At 36.5% G+C, this 14,123-nt stretch overlaps 1 protein-coding gene across 1 annotated transcript in view; it reads right to left on the bottom strand.

The window, feature by feature from the left end:
• Window positions 1-14,123, bottom strand: part of SCEL (sciellin) — a 73,648-nt gene that overhangs the window by 21,934 nt on the left and 37,591 nt on the right. The window contains exons 18-23 of the mRNA XM_012723189.1: window positions 13,913-13,972; window positions 9,719-9,778; window positions 9,188-9,247; window positions 8,032-8,091; window positions 5,129-5,179; window positions 4,219-4,281 (exon numbers count right to left, since the gene is read on the bottom strand). Coding sequence (XP_012578643.1) covers window positions 4,219-4,281; window positions 5,129-5,179; window positions 8,032-8,091; window positions 9,188-9,247; window positions 9,719-9,778; window positions 13,913-13,972 — 354 coding nt within the window. The remainder of the gene's footprint in view (window positions 1-4,218; window positions 4,282-5,128; window positions 5,180-8,031; window positions 8,092-9,187; window positions 9,248-9,718; window positions 9,779-13,912; window positions 13,973-14,123) is intronic.

Below are 14,123 nucleotides of genomic sequence, written 5' to 3' on the forward strand. Positions count from 1 at the left end.
CCTCTCACCGTCCCTGCACCTCTGGCCTGTACTCCAGTTCTGTGTTCATAAATAAATAAATCTTTTTTTTACAAAATCATGTCCCCAAAGAAAGTTATCTTTTAAAAATTCTTCTGGCAGCAGCCCCTCTGCGGGTCTGTGCTTGTCCATGCAGGTGCTCCGTGTCGCCAACCTTCTCCCTGCGCAGAACCAAAGAGATGGCTCTCCGGAGGCTGCCCCGGGGCGACCGAGCAGCTCTTTTAACAAACCTGTCCCTTTGCAGTAGCTTTTTCTGTCTGCTTGGGTCTCAGCAAGTGACTTTTACTCTTCTTTCCCTTTTTACAATAAAACTTCCCTTTTGGATTAATAATAATGAAACAATCACTTCTAAAATTTGGATTATAGTCAACAAAAAACTTGGCAAAGAGAGTACCAGCCATCTGTTAAAGTTATGATTTTCTCACTGACGACTAATAAAAACAGAATGCAACTCAGTTGTTCATAATCCAAATTAGCACTGTACTCGAAAACTAGCCATTTCCTATTTGAAGCCCTGACAGTTTCTTTCTCTGTCACAAAGCAGTATTTCCTTCCAATGGTGTGCTGTCATTCATTGCCTTTATATCATGCCTTGGATAAAGGGCAAAAAAGCTTCCAAATGTTCCTCTCAATCTTTTTACTTAAGAAAAATGTTAATTGAGGTAACATCGGTTTACAACCTTGTATGTGATTTAGATATATAGCATCTCCCCCTTTTGATACAAACACCACACCACACTCACCAACAAAATAAATCTCTTTTTAATATTTATTCAAAAACATACAATGGCCTGCCAGAGTAGGATATCAAACAGTACTAGTCAAAAATGCCTGTTTCTGGCGGCATCTTGGTAAATAACATATTACCTCTCCCAACACTCCTATATTCATATATATATATGTGAATATATATATAATATATAATATATTATATATTATATATATATTCACATATATATACATATAAAATTAAAATACAGTCTACCTGTTGAAAAGATGGATGCAAGGATTAGGGACAAAGGAAGCCACTTGGAAGTTAATCAAAAGGGTCTGAGAAAAGGTCTACATTTCCCTTTCCTGCCAGCCCTGTACCTTTTCAAAGAATGTACTTCCCAGTTCATGGCTTCACCTAGCTTGGTATCTTCATCATTGTTCTCAGATCCCCATGGTTAGAAATCCCTAAATTGGGGGCCTCCCTAGTGGTACAAGAAATTAAGACTCAGCACTATGAAGCAAACTGCAGCTACTGCAGCATAAGTTCGGTACCCGGCCAGGGAGGTGACCCACATGCACAGCAGACTTCTCTTATCTCATCTGCTGCTTCCTTCAGCAGTGTATTTCAGTAGATCTGCCTGTTCTTCTCGCCACTCTGTCTCTGGTGAATTCTCTCATCCTCCTGCACCTCTAGCCTACACCACAGTTCTTGTATGCATAAATTTAAAAAATCCTAAATCTGGCCCTCTCTGGTGGTACAGTGGGTTAAAGCACAGCACTAAGAAGCTAAAGCCACTTCAGCATGAGTTTGATCCCCACTCCGGAGGTGACCCACATGGCGCAGCAGACCTCTCCTGGCTCACCCGCTACTCCCTTCAGCAGTGTACTTTGTTAGTCAGCCTGTTCTTTTCCCCACTATGTCTCTGGAGAATCCTCTCACCACCCCTGTACCTCTGGCCTATACCCCAATTCTGTATGCATACATAAATAAATGTTAAAAAAAAAAGTAAGCTGCATGGAAAAATAAATACAAGCATGAGACCTTCCATCATGACTGCTCTGAGCATAGAAATTTGGATCTTCCAACAACCTGGATTTCTGATACTCAAACTACTATTTTATAAAGCTCATTAAGAAATACATTTTACATCACAATCCAGTGCTACTCTTTTCAGACAGACACACACAATAAAACACAAATTTCATAATACCTCTACTACATAAGAATGCTTGTTTTTTACTCTATTTAATTGGAGAAAAAGCTGATCAGCACTTACTAACCTACACTTTAATGGGGTTTGGCCTATATTTGAAAACAACTAGCTTAGAAAACATAAGTGTCTGTTATATTCTACTTCTAAAAAAGACAATACTGTGTGTTTATATAACAAGGATCTGAGGAATAACCCTGAATTGCCTTGATTTAAATTATCATGCAATTTATCTTAATTAACTAAAAACTACTCATTATATACATTTTTTCAGACCCTGGTTCCCAACAAACACAAAGATCTTACATATAAACCTGATCCCAAAAAAAAGGTGTAAAATTTTTCCCACTCAAGTTACTGCTTTCATTTATTTTGCTTTATGGATGTAATACAGTAGACTATATAGACATTATTGCTTCCATGTAGTTCAAAAGCTCTAGTGTATTTTGAAGTCATTTGTACACTTATGCTATTGTCATCTATGACCCTTTGAGAGCTGTAAGGTTCAGCTCCTAGTTATCCCTTAGCTTTATAACCTCTGTTGTTTCCTGAAGTACTCAATTAACTTTTATTTGTTATCATACCCAAGTCTGCCTTCTGTGGTTTAAAGACCAAGAGTTGTGGTTGGAGTTAGAAGACTCACAGAAGACTCAGATTTTTGCCCCTTGCCTCAGTATTCTCATCTGTAAAATGTGGCGATTGATTGGATTCTCTCTAAGACTCTGTCCAGCTTTAACATCCTCTACTCTTAGGAAACTATGAATATGAATTGTACAGCCTATCATTCTTATTAAATTAGCTATTCTATGTCTCTTTTTCTTTTTAAATTCAACTCACTGAAAATGCATTCTAGATTCAGCAAGCAGCACAAGTGTTCAAAATGTAATATATAAAATTGACAACCTATTATTGTCTTGGAGTAACGTCTCTATGCCCCCAGTACATAATGAGCTTTAATCTATGATAATTGCCTGCTGTTAATAAGATTGAGTATGTCTACTGAATTCTCTTTTTGGCATCCACAGCCTATAATTATATCTAATGTGCAACTAATGATACCTAGTTGTAAGTTTCCAACCCAGTAGGTTCTCAATAATTATTCACTGCCTAATAGATCACAGAACTACTATCAGTCTTCCACTAGTTTTCTCTGTAGCCTGGTCAAATTATTTAACCTTTCTGAGTCTCCATTTCATCTTCTGTAAATTGAATAGATTCTACTGGGACAGTGGTTTTCAAAAATGGTCACACTACTAGATCATGAGTTATTTAGGTGCCTTCCCATCTCTAAATTTGTGCAATTTTGTATGTAAAAATAAATCCATAAAGAAAAATCAAGAACATACTCTTAAGATAGCTATTTATGTTAAGCATTTGTGTGTGTGTGTGTGTATATATATATATATATATATATATATATATATTATATTAATCCTATACACACATAGTTATATACTATATACCATATAGAAAATAGTGTGGATATAAAAATGTTCATGTAAGCAGAGATAAGAGTGAAAGTCATCATCTCACAGATACTACTTAAAGAATTATAAAATTTGGATCCTCCTTGGTGGCACAATGGATTAAAGCACAGCACTATGAAGCTTTCCACAACTTGAGTTCCTTTCCCGGCCAGGGAGCTGACCCACATGGCACAGCAGACCTCTCCTGACATGCCAGCTGCTCCCCTTAGTGTGATTCATTGATCTGATCTGCCTGTTCTGCTTCCCACTCTGTCTCTGGTGAATCCTCTCATCCCCACACCTCTGGCCTGTACCCAAATTCTTATAGGCATAAATAAATCTTTTTTAAAAATTATAAAATTTTAGGACCATAACTTTGGTGGAAGCAACAAATGAACTAAGAAACAATGAACTGCACACAATCACACTAACTACCAAAAGACACTTCCAAAAACAAGGTAAATGGTATATTGGTGACAAGTATAGTGGTGTCTAGGTTTTGTTTTCTAACTATTAATAAATTACAGACATAAAGGTACAATATCAGTACACAAAAGCAAAAGAAAATCTGAACGGATACAGACTAGCTGTGTTCCTCTTGTCTCCTTTCAGCCGCTTTGTTTGAGCTTGAAACAGCTGAAGCCATCTCTCTTTCTTAATATCAACAAATAGATTTGTTTGAACACATGTAAAAATTGTAATGATTTCCAAAACTTTTGCAATTTGCCTTAAATGATTGTAAGTTATTTATTTTCACATCGTGCTAAATTAAGAAGAAACAAAACAAAACAGAAACATCCTTCTCTTACCCAGTCATCTTTTTGACAGCTTTGGGGCTTACACTGATGAGCTCATTGAGACCCTGTTCACTGCTACAACAAAATAAAATACAAGGTCAAATGTTATTGGAAATCGGCAAACTTTGATTAAAATCTTTTTTTTTTACATTTGTGAATCATTCAATAGAATCCTTAGGCAAAAGAATGATATATTTACCAGTATCTACTTTAGATACATCAGTAATCTTTCTTAAATCTGTAATCTAACAAGGTAGATATTAACCTCTCACTCTTTATATACAGGAAGAAATTGAGCTTCAGGGAAGTTGAGAGTCTTGATATGACTGAGGACAGCAACTGGAGTCGTAAACTCCATACTGCTTCCTGCTAATACCCTTCCTCTATGCAAAGCTTGTTGCAAACATTCTCTTCCTAATAATTCTGAGATGCAGCTTGGGTTTAATTTGAATGTTCTACTTAGTTTTTGTTCTAGTGTATATTGGGTCTTAAATAAGACAGAAATTCAATGTTATATGAAAATATTGTAATCAAGTATAAGGACATTATACCAATTTTCTCAGGAGTAACTTAAAAGGTAATACCTAGGTTTGTGAAAGAGTAGACAGCCAATATTTCTTGGCATGTTAAAGTTTATAAATATATATTTTACTAACCATAAGATCACAATAATAATCTTGTTATATTATTATGTTATAATGAGTTTCTCAAGTTGTACTTATATAACAAATTAACTTCAATATTATAATTCTAAACTATTATAATGAATAAATTGAAGCAGTAAATCTATCCAGAACTATTACACATCAGCAAATCAACTTGTTCTCATTTTCTTATGTCCCCTTTCAAAATGCCCTTAGCCAAATAGTTAATCTTGAGCAAATAGTTGTTCAAGAGGCTTCAGTAAACCCAATAAACTCACCTTTTGTTTGCTGAGAAGACTACTTTGGTAAGATTTTCCAGGTCTTGTTTCCTAAAAGATGTTATCAAATTTAATGGTATAATCAGTTAATATCAATAATAACCACTACATTTTTTTCAGTCTTAACATTGAGTCAAATTGTTTTTAATTTAAAACTTCATCATTACATACATTCTCATTTAAACCTTAAGTATGTGGCTACTATCAATTAATTTTTTGCATAACTATGTATATGTGAGAATTTAATTTTGTTATTTCTTTTGTGACAACTTCAAATTTAAAATTTCTCTTAATCTCTTATTATGCCCTACCAACCCTACTTAGCAACAAAAGGCCTAATTTAATGTCCTTTATTACTGGACAACATAATATGTGTCTTGAAGAGAAAAAGACCAAAACAATTTATATCTGTTTCTTGCTCCCCTCCTTTTTCTTCTCTCCTTTCCAAACAAACAAACAAACTCTGGGACTTAAGAAAAAGTTATTTCCTTATTTTAAGGCATATACATAATACAAACATTTGATATTGAGACCACTCCAATACATTTATCAAATCACTTCAGGATTACACCTTATGTAATGCTAAATCAGAACATGCAAGACTTCAGATTATACAATTTAGGCTTTTATCCTAAGCACTCAAATAGGCAAGTATATCTAACAAGAGACATTCTTGTTATCACTCTGGACTCTCATACCAACCCTACTTAACATCAAAAGGCCTAATTTAATGTCCTTTATTACTGGACAACATAATATGTGTCTTGAAGAGAAAAAGACCTGAAGGTTTTATATCACTTAACTAATCTTCAGGATTTACATATAGACTAGTATTGTCATGTACCTGTCCTCCCACATATGTTATTGCAATCTGTTGAGTTGAATTATATATATTTTCATTTTTTGTGAGTCAAAAAAATGATTGCATGTCAATGATTTCGTAATTTTTTTAAAGATTTATTTACTTATGCATACAAAACTAGGCTGTAGGCCAGAGGTGCAGGGGTGGTGAAAGGCTTCACCAGAGACAGAGTGGGGAGCAGAATAGGCAGTTCGACAAAGCACTGCTGAGGGGAGCAGCGGCTAGACAGGAGAGGTCTGCTGCGCCACGTGGATCACCTCCCTGGTCAGGGATAGAACACTTGCTAAAGTGGCTTTAGCCTCTTAGTGCTGTGCTTTTAACCCGCTGTGCCACCAGAGAGGGCCAAATTTTGTAATTTTTTAATAGGATAATTTCTTTACTACCTTCTTTAAAGTAAGCATTAGGTGGTGCTCCAGGGATCCAACAAAGAAAAAAGTAGTGACAGTAAAATACTGCTAAGACATTACTGAGTAAGTGATTGAGCACTAAGTAGCACTAAGTGCTTTGTAAGGTCGATTGCATTTTTCTGGTAACCCATGAGAAGTGAACTCACAGAATCTGCCCTATAGATAAAGAGGCTCAGACTTAAAGGAGATAAAGCAATGTGTTCAGACTACACAACTAATGACATGGTCTCTGGATTTAGTGTCTTAATTTTTGATAATGACAGCAATGTTATGTTCTTATTTGGAAAGTGAAATCTAAGGAAAATTTTGCAGTAAATAATCAAGTAAAAAAGTTCTGAAATCTTCGGCTTACCCATAAGCAGAATGAAACTATATGTGTAATACATGAAGGCTAGGTTTCTGAAGCTGCCTCCATCCATATTCAGACTTGATCCCTCTCTCCACACCCCACATAAAATACTGTCTAGGTCAGTGGTGAGCAATTAATGGTCCTCAAACTCAACTTGGTTCTTAGTGTGGTTTCATAAGTATTTATTGAGACATAGCATTTCCATTCATCTACAATGTATTCCTGTGTCTATTCAATTAAAAGACTGCTTTGACCCCAAAAACCTGAAATATTTGCTACCTAATTAATCCTTTAGAAAAAAAAAATGAAGCCACTGATGTAGCCTAACAAGCTTTGTTTAATAGCTAAATACTACAAAATTCGACAGCATTTCTAAATGCAAAGATTGTAAAACTGTCAGAAAGAAGATAAAAATTTTTCTTCTAACTGATGTTCAAACTAGCACAACACTAGATGTGCTAATGTTTTTTGGTTAATGTCTTTTTGGTTGATAAACATGATAAGCCTTTCAGAAAAATATGTCTATAAGAGACCAATATTATTCATTGTATTTATTATTTCAATGATCTGAGCATAATTTCTTTAAAATGACCTTCCGGCCCTCCCTGGTGGCACAGTGGGTTAAAACAGCACTAAGAAGCTAAAGCCACTTCCCCATGAGTTCGATCCCCGCCTGACCAGGAGGTGACCACATGGCGCGGCAGACCTCTCCTGACCTGCCCACTGCTCCCCTCAGCAGTGTACTTTATCCATCTGCCTGTTCTGCTCCCCATTCTGTCTCTGGTGAGTCCTCTCACCCTCCGTCTCTGGCCTGTACCCCAGTTCTGTATGAATAAATAAATAAGTCTTAAAAAAAAAAAAAAAAGACCTTCCAACTTTAGGAATTGATTGGGTGGTAGACAGTAAAAGAAATAAATTATGAAGGAAGAAGGAAGGAAAACATTTCTTCACATAAAAACTATCTCTTAGATGGCTTAACTCCAGTAAATTGTTTTGGGGTGATGTGTTATCTCATAGGATACCTGGCTTATTTTAGGAAAATTCCAACCATGCAACACAAATACCACACTGATAAGATATTCAGAGATCATTTTTGTATGTTAAGGAATTCTCTCTCTCCTTCACTAAAGCACGTGGTCAGGGACCCCTGTGCCAGGTCTTGAAAAGCAGATTCCAACACATCTGATTTGGAACCCCATGCTGACCCTCTATGTGGTGAGACAGTGCGTTCTATCACATTTTCTAAGTTGAATAAGAAAGAAAAAGGAAAGTTCATAAACCTCACCGGTGATGAGTTCTGCTTGTGTCGGGAACCACTTTGATGAGGTTGTCAAGACTTTGGCCACTTTAAGACATGGAAGAAAGGATCACATTTGTTAAAACAGAGGTGACCTCAAAGGGTTGGCATTTCTCTGTGTTAAATATAAACATACATACACAAACCTCAGTATAATGGTATACAAATAATAACTAATCATTTTGGAAAATTCATTATGTGCCAGACACATTTCTGTGACTTATATGATTTAATTCTCAGGACACAGGGAGTATTTTCACCCCCTTTCTACAAGAGAGATAAGCTGAGACTAAGGAAGGATAACTAATTTCTCACAAAGCTAGTTGGAAGGATGGAATATAAAACGAAAAATCTAACTTCAGAATACATGGGCTTCCCATGACACTGACTGTCTTATTGTAACTCTGTCACTGAATTAATGGAAATAACTGGGAGCACCTAATTCAGTCTTCTCCCTTTGAGAATGAAAAAAGCAAAAGCTCAAGCAGGGGAAATGACCAGTCCATTCTGGAGCTAGTCAGAGGTAGGGCGGGCCTAGACTCACATGTCTTTGCTCTAGTCTTGTTCGCATACCCCTATCCTGAATCATCCCTCTGCTTATGAAAACTACTCCAGTCAATAAAATAAGTCTTTGTCCATCCTGGGAACACACTTGTGAACCTAACTAGTCAAAGGGCACCTTCACTGCATTATAAGTCAGTGGGCCAAAATCTTTAACATTTAGATTAGAGTAGTGAAGGTTATATGACGTCATTTTTTTTCTTTTTTAAAGATTTATTTATTTATGCATACAGAACTGGGGTATAAGCCAGAGGTATAGGGGCAGTGACATGATTCACCAGAGACAGAATGGGGAGCAGCACAGGCAGATCGGCGAAGTACACTGCTGAGGGGAGCAGCAGGCGGGTCAGGAGAGGTCTGCCACGCCATGTGGGTCAGCTCCGGGGCCGAGGATCTAACTCTCATTGAAGACGCTGCAGCCAGCTTGCAGTGCTGCATCCCTGGCCCGTTGCGCCACCAGGGAGGGCCCTACATGACTTTTCTTGAACTGTCACAGTTATTGTCAGTCTGCACGAATGGTGAGTTAGTTAGGTTTTGCACATTGGCTAGTGTGAAACAAAGAAAAAGAGTGTATTAATCTTACCCTTGCATACTCTTTCCTGTTCTTGGATTCATTTTGATGAGTTTATCAAGGTCTTTGGAACTTTAAACAATAGAGAATCAAAAACATGTAAGTTACAAATGGAACTAAAAAAGTATTTAAATGAAAAGATATATGTGATCAAAGTGATTTTTTTTGTTTTGTTTTGAGAGAAATCGTACCAGTTCTTGCCCTTAGTTTAAGACAGTAAATATTTTTTTTACCTCCATATAAGTCATTAATTGACTCTGTTTTCCACATACCCTCAAAATAAAACCATAAAATTAGAGCAAGAGTAAGTTTTAAAAACATCAAATGACAAAGGTATAACTGACATGGGATCCATAATTTTAACTAAAAAAATGCTCAGGTCAGTGTTGAAGGGACTTGTTCAAGAGCACCCAACTGGAAAGGTGTACGTTCAGATTTTCTTATTTCAGTGCAAAGATTTTTTTTAGTGAAACTTCTCTGATGAATGTTACAAAATGATGCAAATGGGGAAGGAAGACAGTTTAAATAAAATATAATCCTCACCTTGGGCTACTTCTGCTTACATCAGGAGTCACTTTGATGAGATTTTCAAGGCTCTGTCCCCTTTAAAACGTAAAAGAAAGGATGAGATTCATGATACGTTAGCACCAAGCAGAAAAGATTATTCACTAAGTCTCAAAAACAATATAAACACTCACTGAGATTATGCAAAAGAAGTTAAAGTATTGTTAAATGTCCCTACAAAGAAGTTTGTAGGGATTTATGTATCTCTAAAATTTATTGAGACTCAGAGACAACCATCTTGGCAGTTGGCCACTAGTAATACTACACAAGAACTCCATGGCTGTTTCAGCTCATTTGATGCCACGCTCTTAGTTTTTGCCAGTGCACTAAATAATTTATAAGTCTAAATACATCTGTGATGGAACATTCCAGAAGGCACATCCTTTTCATATCAAACTCTAACCTTCTGTGGGACCTTAAAATCAACTTTGGAGAATTCCCATTTTGTCTAATGATCACTGTTAGCAGGTTTCCAATTCACAGCACAGGATTAAGATAAATAGACTGATTTTTAAAAGTCCACAATTTATATCTGTCTCTGGTACATTTAACTGTATATTAAAACTACAAATTTAACTAATTGTGTTGGAAGCAAAGAGTAAATAGATTAAAATCTATAGGGTACTGAAATATAGCATATACTTACCATAATACAAAACACTTCATAGTCTGAAAAACTGACAGCTTTTTATCATTGCCCTTCAACATACTCTGCTTATGCTTTTTAAATATACATTAGATGTTTTTTACTTTAACATAACAGTTTATATTTACATTATTTTGTGCCTCTTTCCATCTCAGTTGTAATCCCTGTGGGCTTCCCATCACCAAATCACCCATGTGCCTTCACCATAGCCCAGTGCATTTCCCTCCCCCACACACCGTTTTTGATCCCATTCCCCACTCCACCTCCATAAAATGTCTCTGGTGGGCCCTCCCGGGTAGCGCAGCGGGTTAAAGCACGGCACCGAGAAGCTGGAGCCACTTCCCGCCTGCCCCAGAGGTGACCACGTGGCATGACAGACCTCTCCTGACCTGCCCACTGCTCCCCTCAGCAGTGTGCTTTGTTGATTTGTCTCCTCTGCTCCCCACTCTGTCTCTGGTGAAGCCTCTTGCCACCCCTGAGCCTCTGGCCTGTACCCCAGTTCTGCATGCACAAATAAATAAATCTTAAAAAAAAAAGTCTTTGGTATATAGCAGTTCGTTATTATTATTATTTTCTCCCCTGGTCCTTTATACTCAGCTATGAGTAAAACCATCTGGTATTTTCCTTTTCTTTCTGGTTTATTTCACTAAGCATGATCCCTTCCAGCTCCATCCACGTTGCTGTAAAAAGCATGTGTTTATCTTTTTGATTGCTGAGTAATATTCCACAATGTATATGTACCACATCTTTTAAATCCAGTCATCTACTTTTGGACATTTGGGTTGTTTCTGTGTTTTCCCAATTGTAAATAGTTGCATGTGATTTTAACAGAATTTTGTTTTTCTTATACATCTACATGTGTTTTTGCATACACAGCACCAGTCAGTGCTCATCTGATCTACACAAATGGGTAACGAACTTCATTGGAAGGTACTACTATAGTCATTTCTTCCACACTGTGGCTCTACTAAGACAGTATCATAAAGTCTCTGAAACTGTCTACACACATCAAAGATATAGATATTTAAAAGCAGCCAGTTGTTGACTCAAGATTTTATTTGTATTTGGATGTCTATTAATGTATACATCCAAGCTAAAATAAACAATTAAATTTTGGAATTTTTTACATGCAAGTAATGAAACAATTAGATTGACAATAGCTATTCAACCCTAAAATAATTCTTACTGATTTTTTTATTACAAAAGTTTATTTTTACATCATTTTGTACATTTTTTTTTTTGCATCTCGATTGTAATCCCCATGCGTTTCCCATCACCAAATAACCCGTGTGCCATCACCATAATCCCATGCTTTTCTCTCCCCCCCCCCGTTTTTGATCCCATTCCCCACTCCTCCCTCACAAAATGTCTCTGGTATATGGTTGTTCATTATTTTTGTTATTTTCTTGCCTGTTCCATTATACTCCTGCTATGAGTGAAACCATCCGGTATTTTTCTTTCTCTTTCTGGCTTATCTCACTAAGCATGATCTTTTCCAGCTCCATCCAAGTTGCTGCAAAAGACATGTGTTTCTCTTTTTTGGTTGCTGAGCAATATTCCATTGTATATATATGTACCACATCTTTTTTATCCAGTCATCTACTTTTGGGCATTTGGGCTGCTTCCATGTTTTTCCAATTATAAATAAAGCAGCAATAAACATGGGGGTACAGGTATCTTTTTCAATCCTTACTGATTTTTTTTTAACCTCTTGTTGATTGTTGTCTAAAGAAAGTAGCCAACTATTTGAGATGTGAGTGCCAGTGACAGAGGGGGGAAAAAATCCTAGATTTCTATAATATTTCTAGATTTGAGGATTCAAAATTTAACACAAAATAAAGCATTGTAACTCTTGGCTTGTAGTATATGAATGCATATACCAACCTATGGAAAGTAGCAGGTGATGATTTAAATAATATCTTTAATAAAAACTAGAAAGAAAATATTGATATCCCCCAGAAAGTCAATATAAATTAAATATTTGAACAATATCTAGATCATTAAAAAATCATAATTCACCTGAGTATTATTACTAGTAATAACTATATATACTATCGGCCAGGCAAGATAGTATCATGACCCCAGTCTTACAGCGACACAGCTAGCCAGTGAGAGTCAGAATTTAAAGCAAGGTCTTTCAGACTCCCTGCTCAAAGTCGCTATCTTACAACCAGACACACCCCGCCAAGGAAATCAATGCTTTCTTCTCAGCTTGTTCATTGCAAAATTGAGCCTGTCATTCAATGGATCGCTGCACTTCTGACCATGACATGGTAATGAAAACAGGACAGCCTGACAGTAAGCACAGCTTTCAGCTAATCCAGCCCCTGCTCTGCTGACTAGGCCCTCAGGCATAAGTGGCATATTTAATATCAGCTAGTAATATCATGTACCAAGTTAACCAAAGCAAAGGGAGTTCAAAGGAAACTGCATGGAGTTACTTGGTACACTCTTCAGTGATACACCAACAAGCTCAGTTTCAAATATATTCCATCTACATTTTAAAAAAATGAAAAGCAAGAAGACATAGGAAGGCCCTCCCTGGTAGTGCAGCGGGTTAAAGCACAGCACTAAGAAGCTAAAGCCACTTCAGCATGAGTTCGATCCCCAGCCCCAGAGGTGACCTACATGGTGCTGAAGACCTCTCCTGACCCGCCCACTGATCCCCTCAGCAGTGTACTTCATCAGTCAGCCTGTTCTGCTCCCTGGTCTGTCTCTGGTGAATCCTCTTACTGCCCCTGCACCTCTGGCCTGTATCCCAGTTCTGTATTCATAAATAAATAAATCTTTAATAATAATAAAAAAAAGAAATAGGCTCTCTAGATTGAATTGCAGTTCATGGGTAAGACTATGCTTTCAACCAAGTATATTTGCTGGGCACTTCATGTAATATAGGTCATATACATGCACTACAAACAAATATACTATGCATGTGCACACACACACTTGATACATACTATTTACAGATCCCACTTTTACCCTACTTAAACATAACCCACATATATACCTTGTGATGGCTAGCTTTGTAAATTACGTCTGTGGGATGAGGTTGCCTAGATACTTGATCAAACATTATTCTAGATGCATCTGTGAGGGTGTCCTGGAGGAGATTAATATTTAAAATGTCAGACTAAGTAAAGCAGATTGTCTTTCTACCATGGGTGGGCCCATACAATCAGATAAAGGTCTCAATAGAATGAAAAGTTTGAATTAAGAGAGACTTTACCACCTGACAGCTTAACTTGAGACATCAGTCCTTGCACTATAATTTCACCACACATAGACCATACATTCAAAGAAATATATCAGTAAGCTCAATAGAGAAGGTCAGTCCAACTCTCAATTAATTTCTCAAAATCTGCTTACTTAATACCCCAGAGTAAAATGCAAGAGATCACTTATGTATATCTTTTGTATGGGGAAAGAGAGCTCAATTTTGTTTGAGTTTCAGTTTACTATTCTGAATAAAACCACTTAAAATTTCAATGAGTTTATAAATCTCAAAGGAAAAAAATTAAATGTCTTACCTCTTGATATTTTTATTTATTTCAGGGTTTACTTTAATATGTCCATTGAGGTCTTGTTTTCTTTGAAAAAGGAAATGTGTTTTAATGAATATTGTTAAAATAAAACAGTAACCTAGTAAGCAATGATGCAGTAAATACACAAGGTCTCTATCAACATAACTTTTAAATCTTTAAATGCAATATAGATTCTTTTACATCTTGTCAAAAACCA

The sequence above is a fragment of the Condylura cristata genome, unplaced genomic scaffold (assembly GCF_000260355.1).
Source record: "Condylura cristata isolate star-nosed mole 26May11 unplaced genomic scaffold, ConCri1.0 scaffold00010, whole genome shotgun sequence".
NCBI classification, from domain to species: domain Eukaryota; kingdom Metazoa; phylum Chordata; class Mammalia; order Eulipotyphla; family Talpidae; genus Condylura; species Condylura cristata.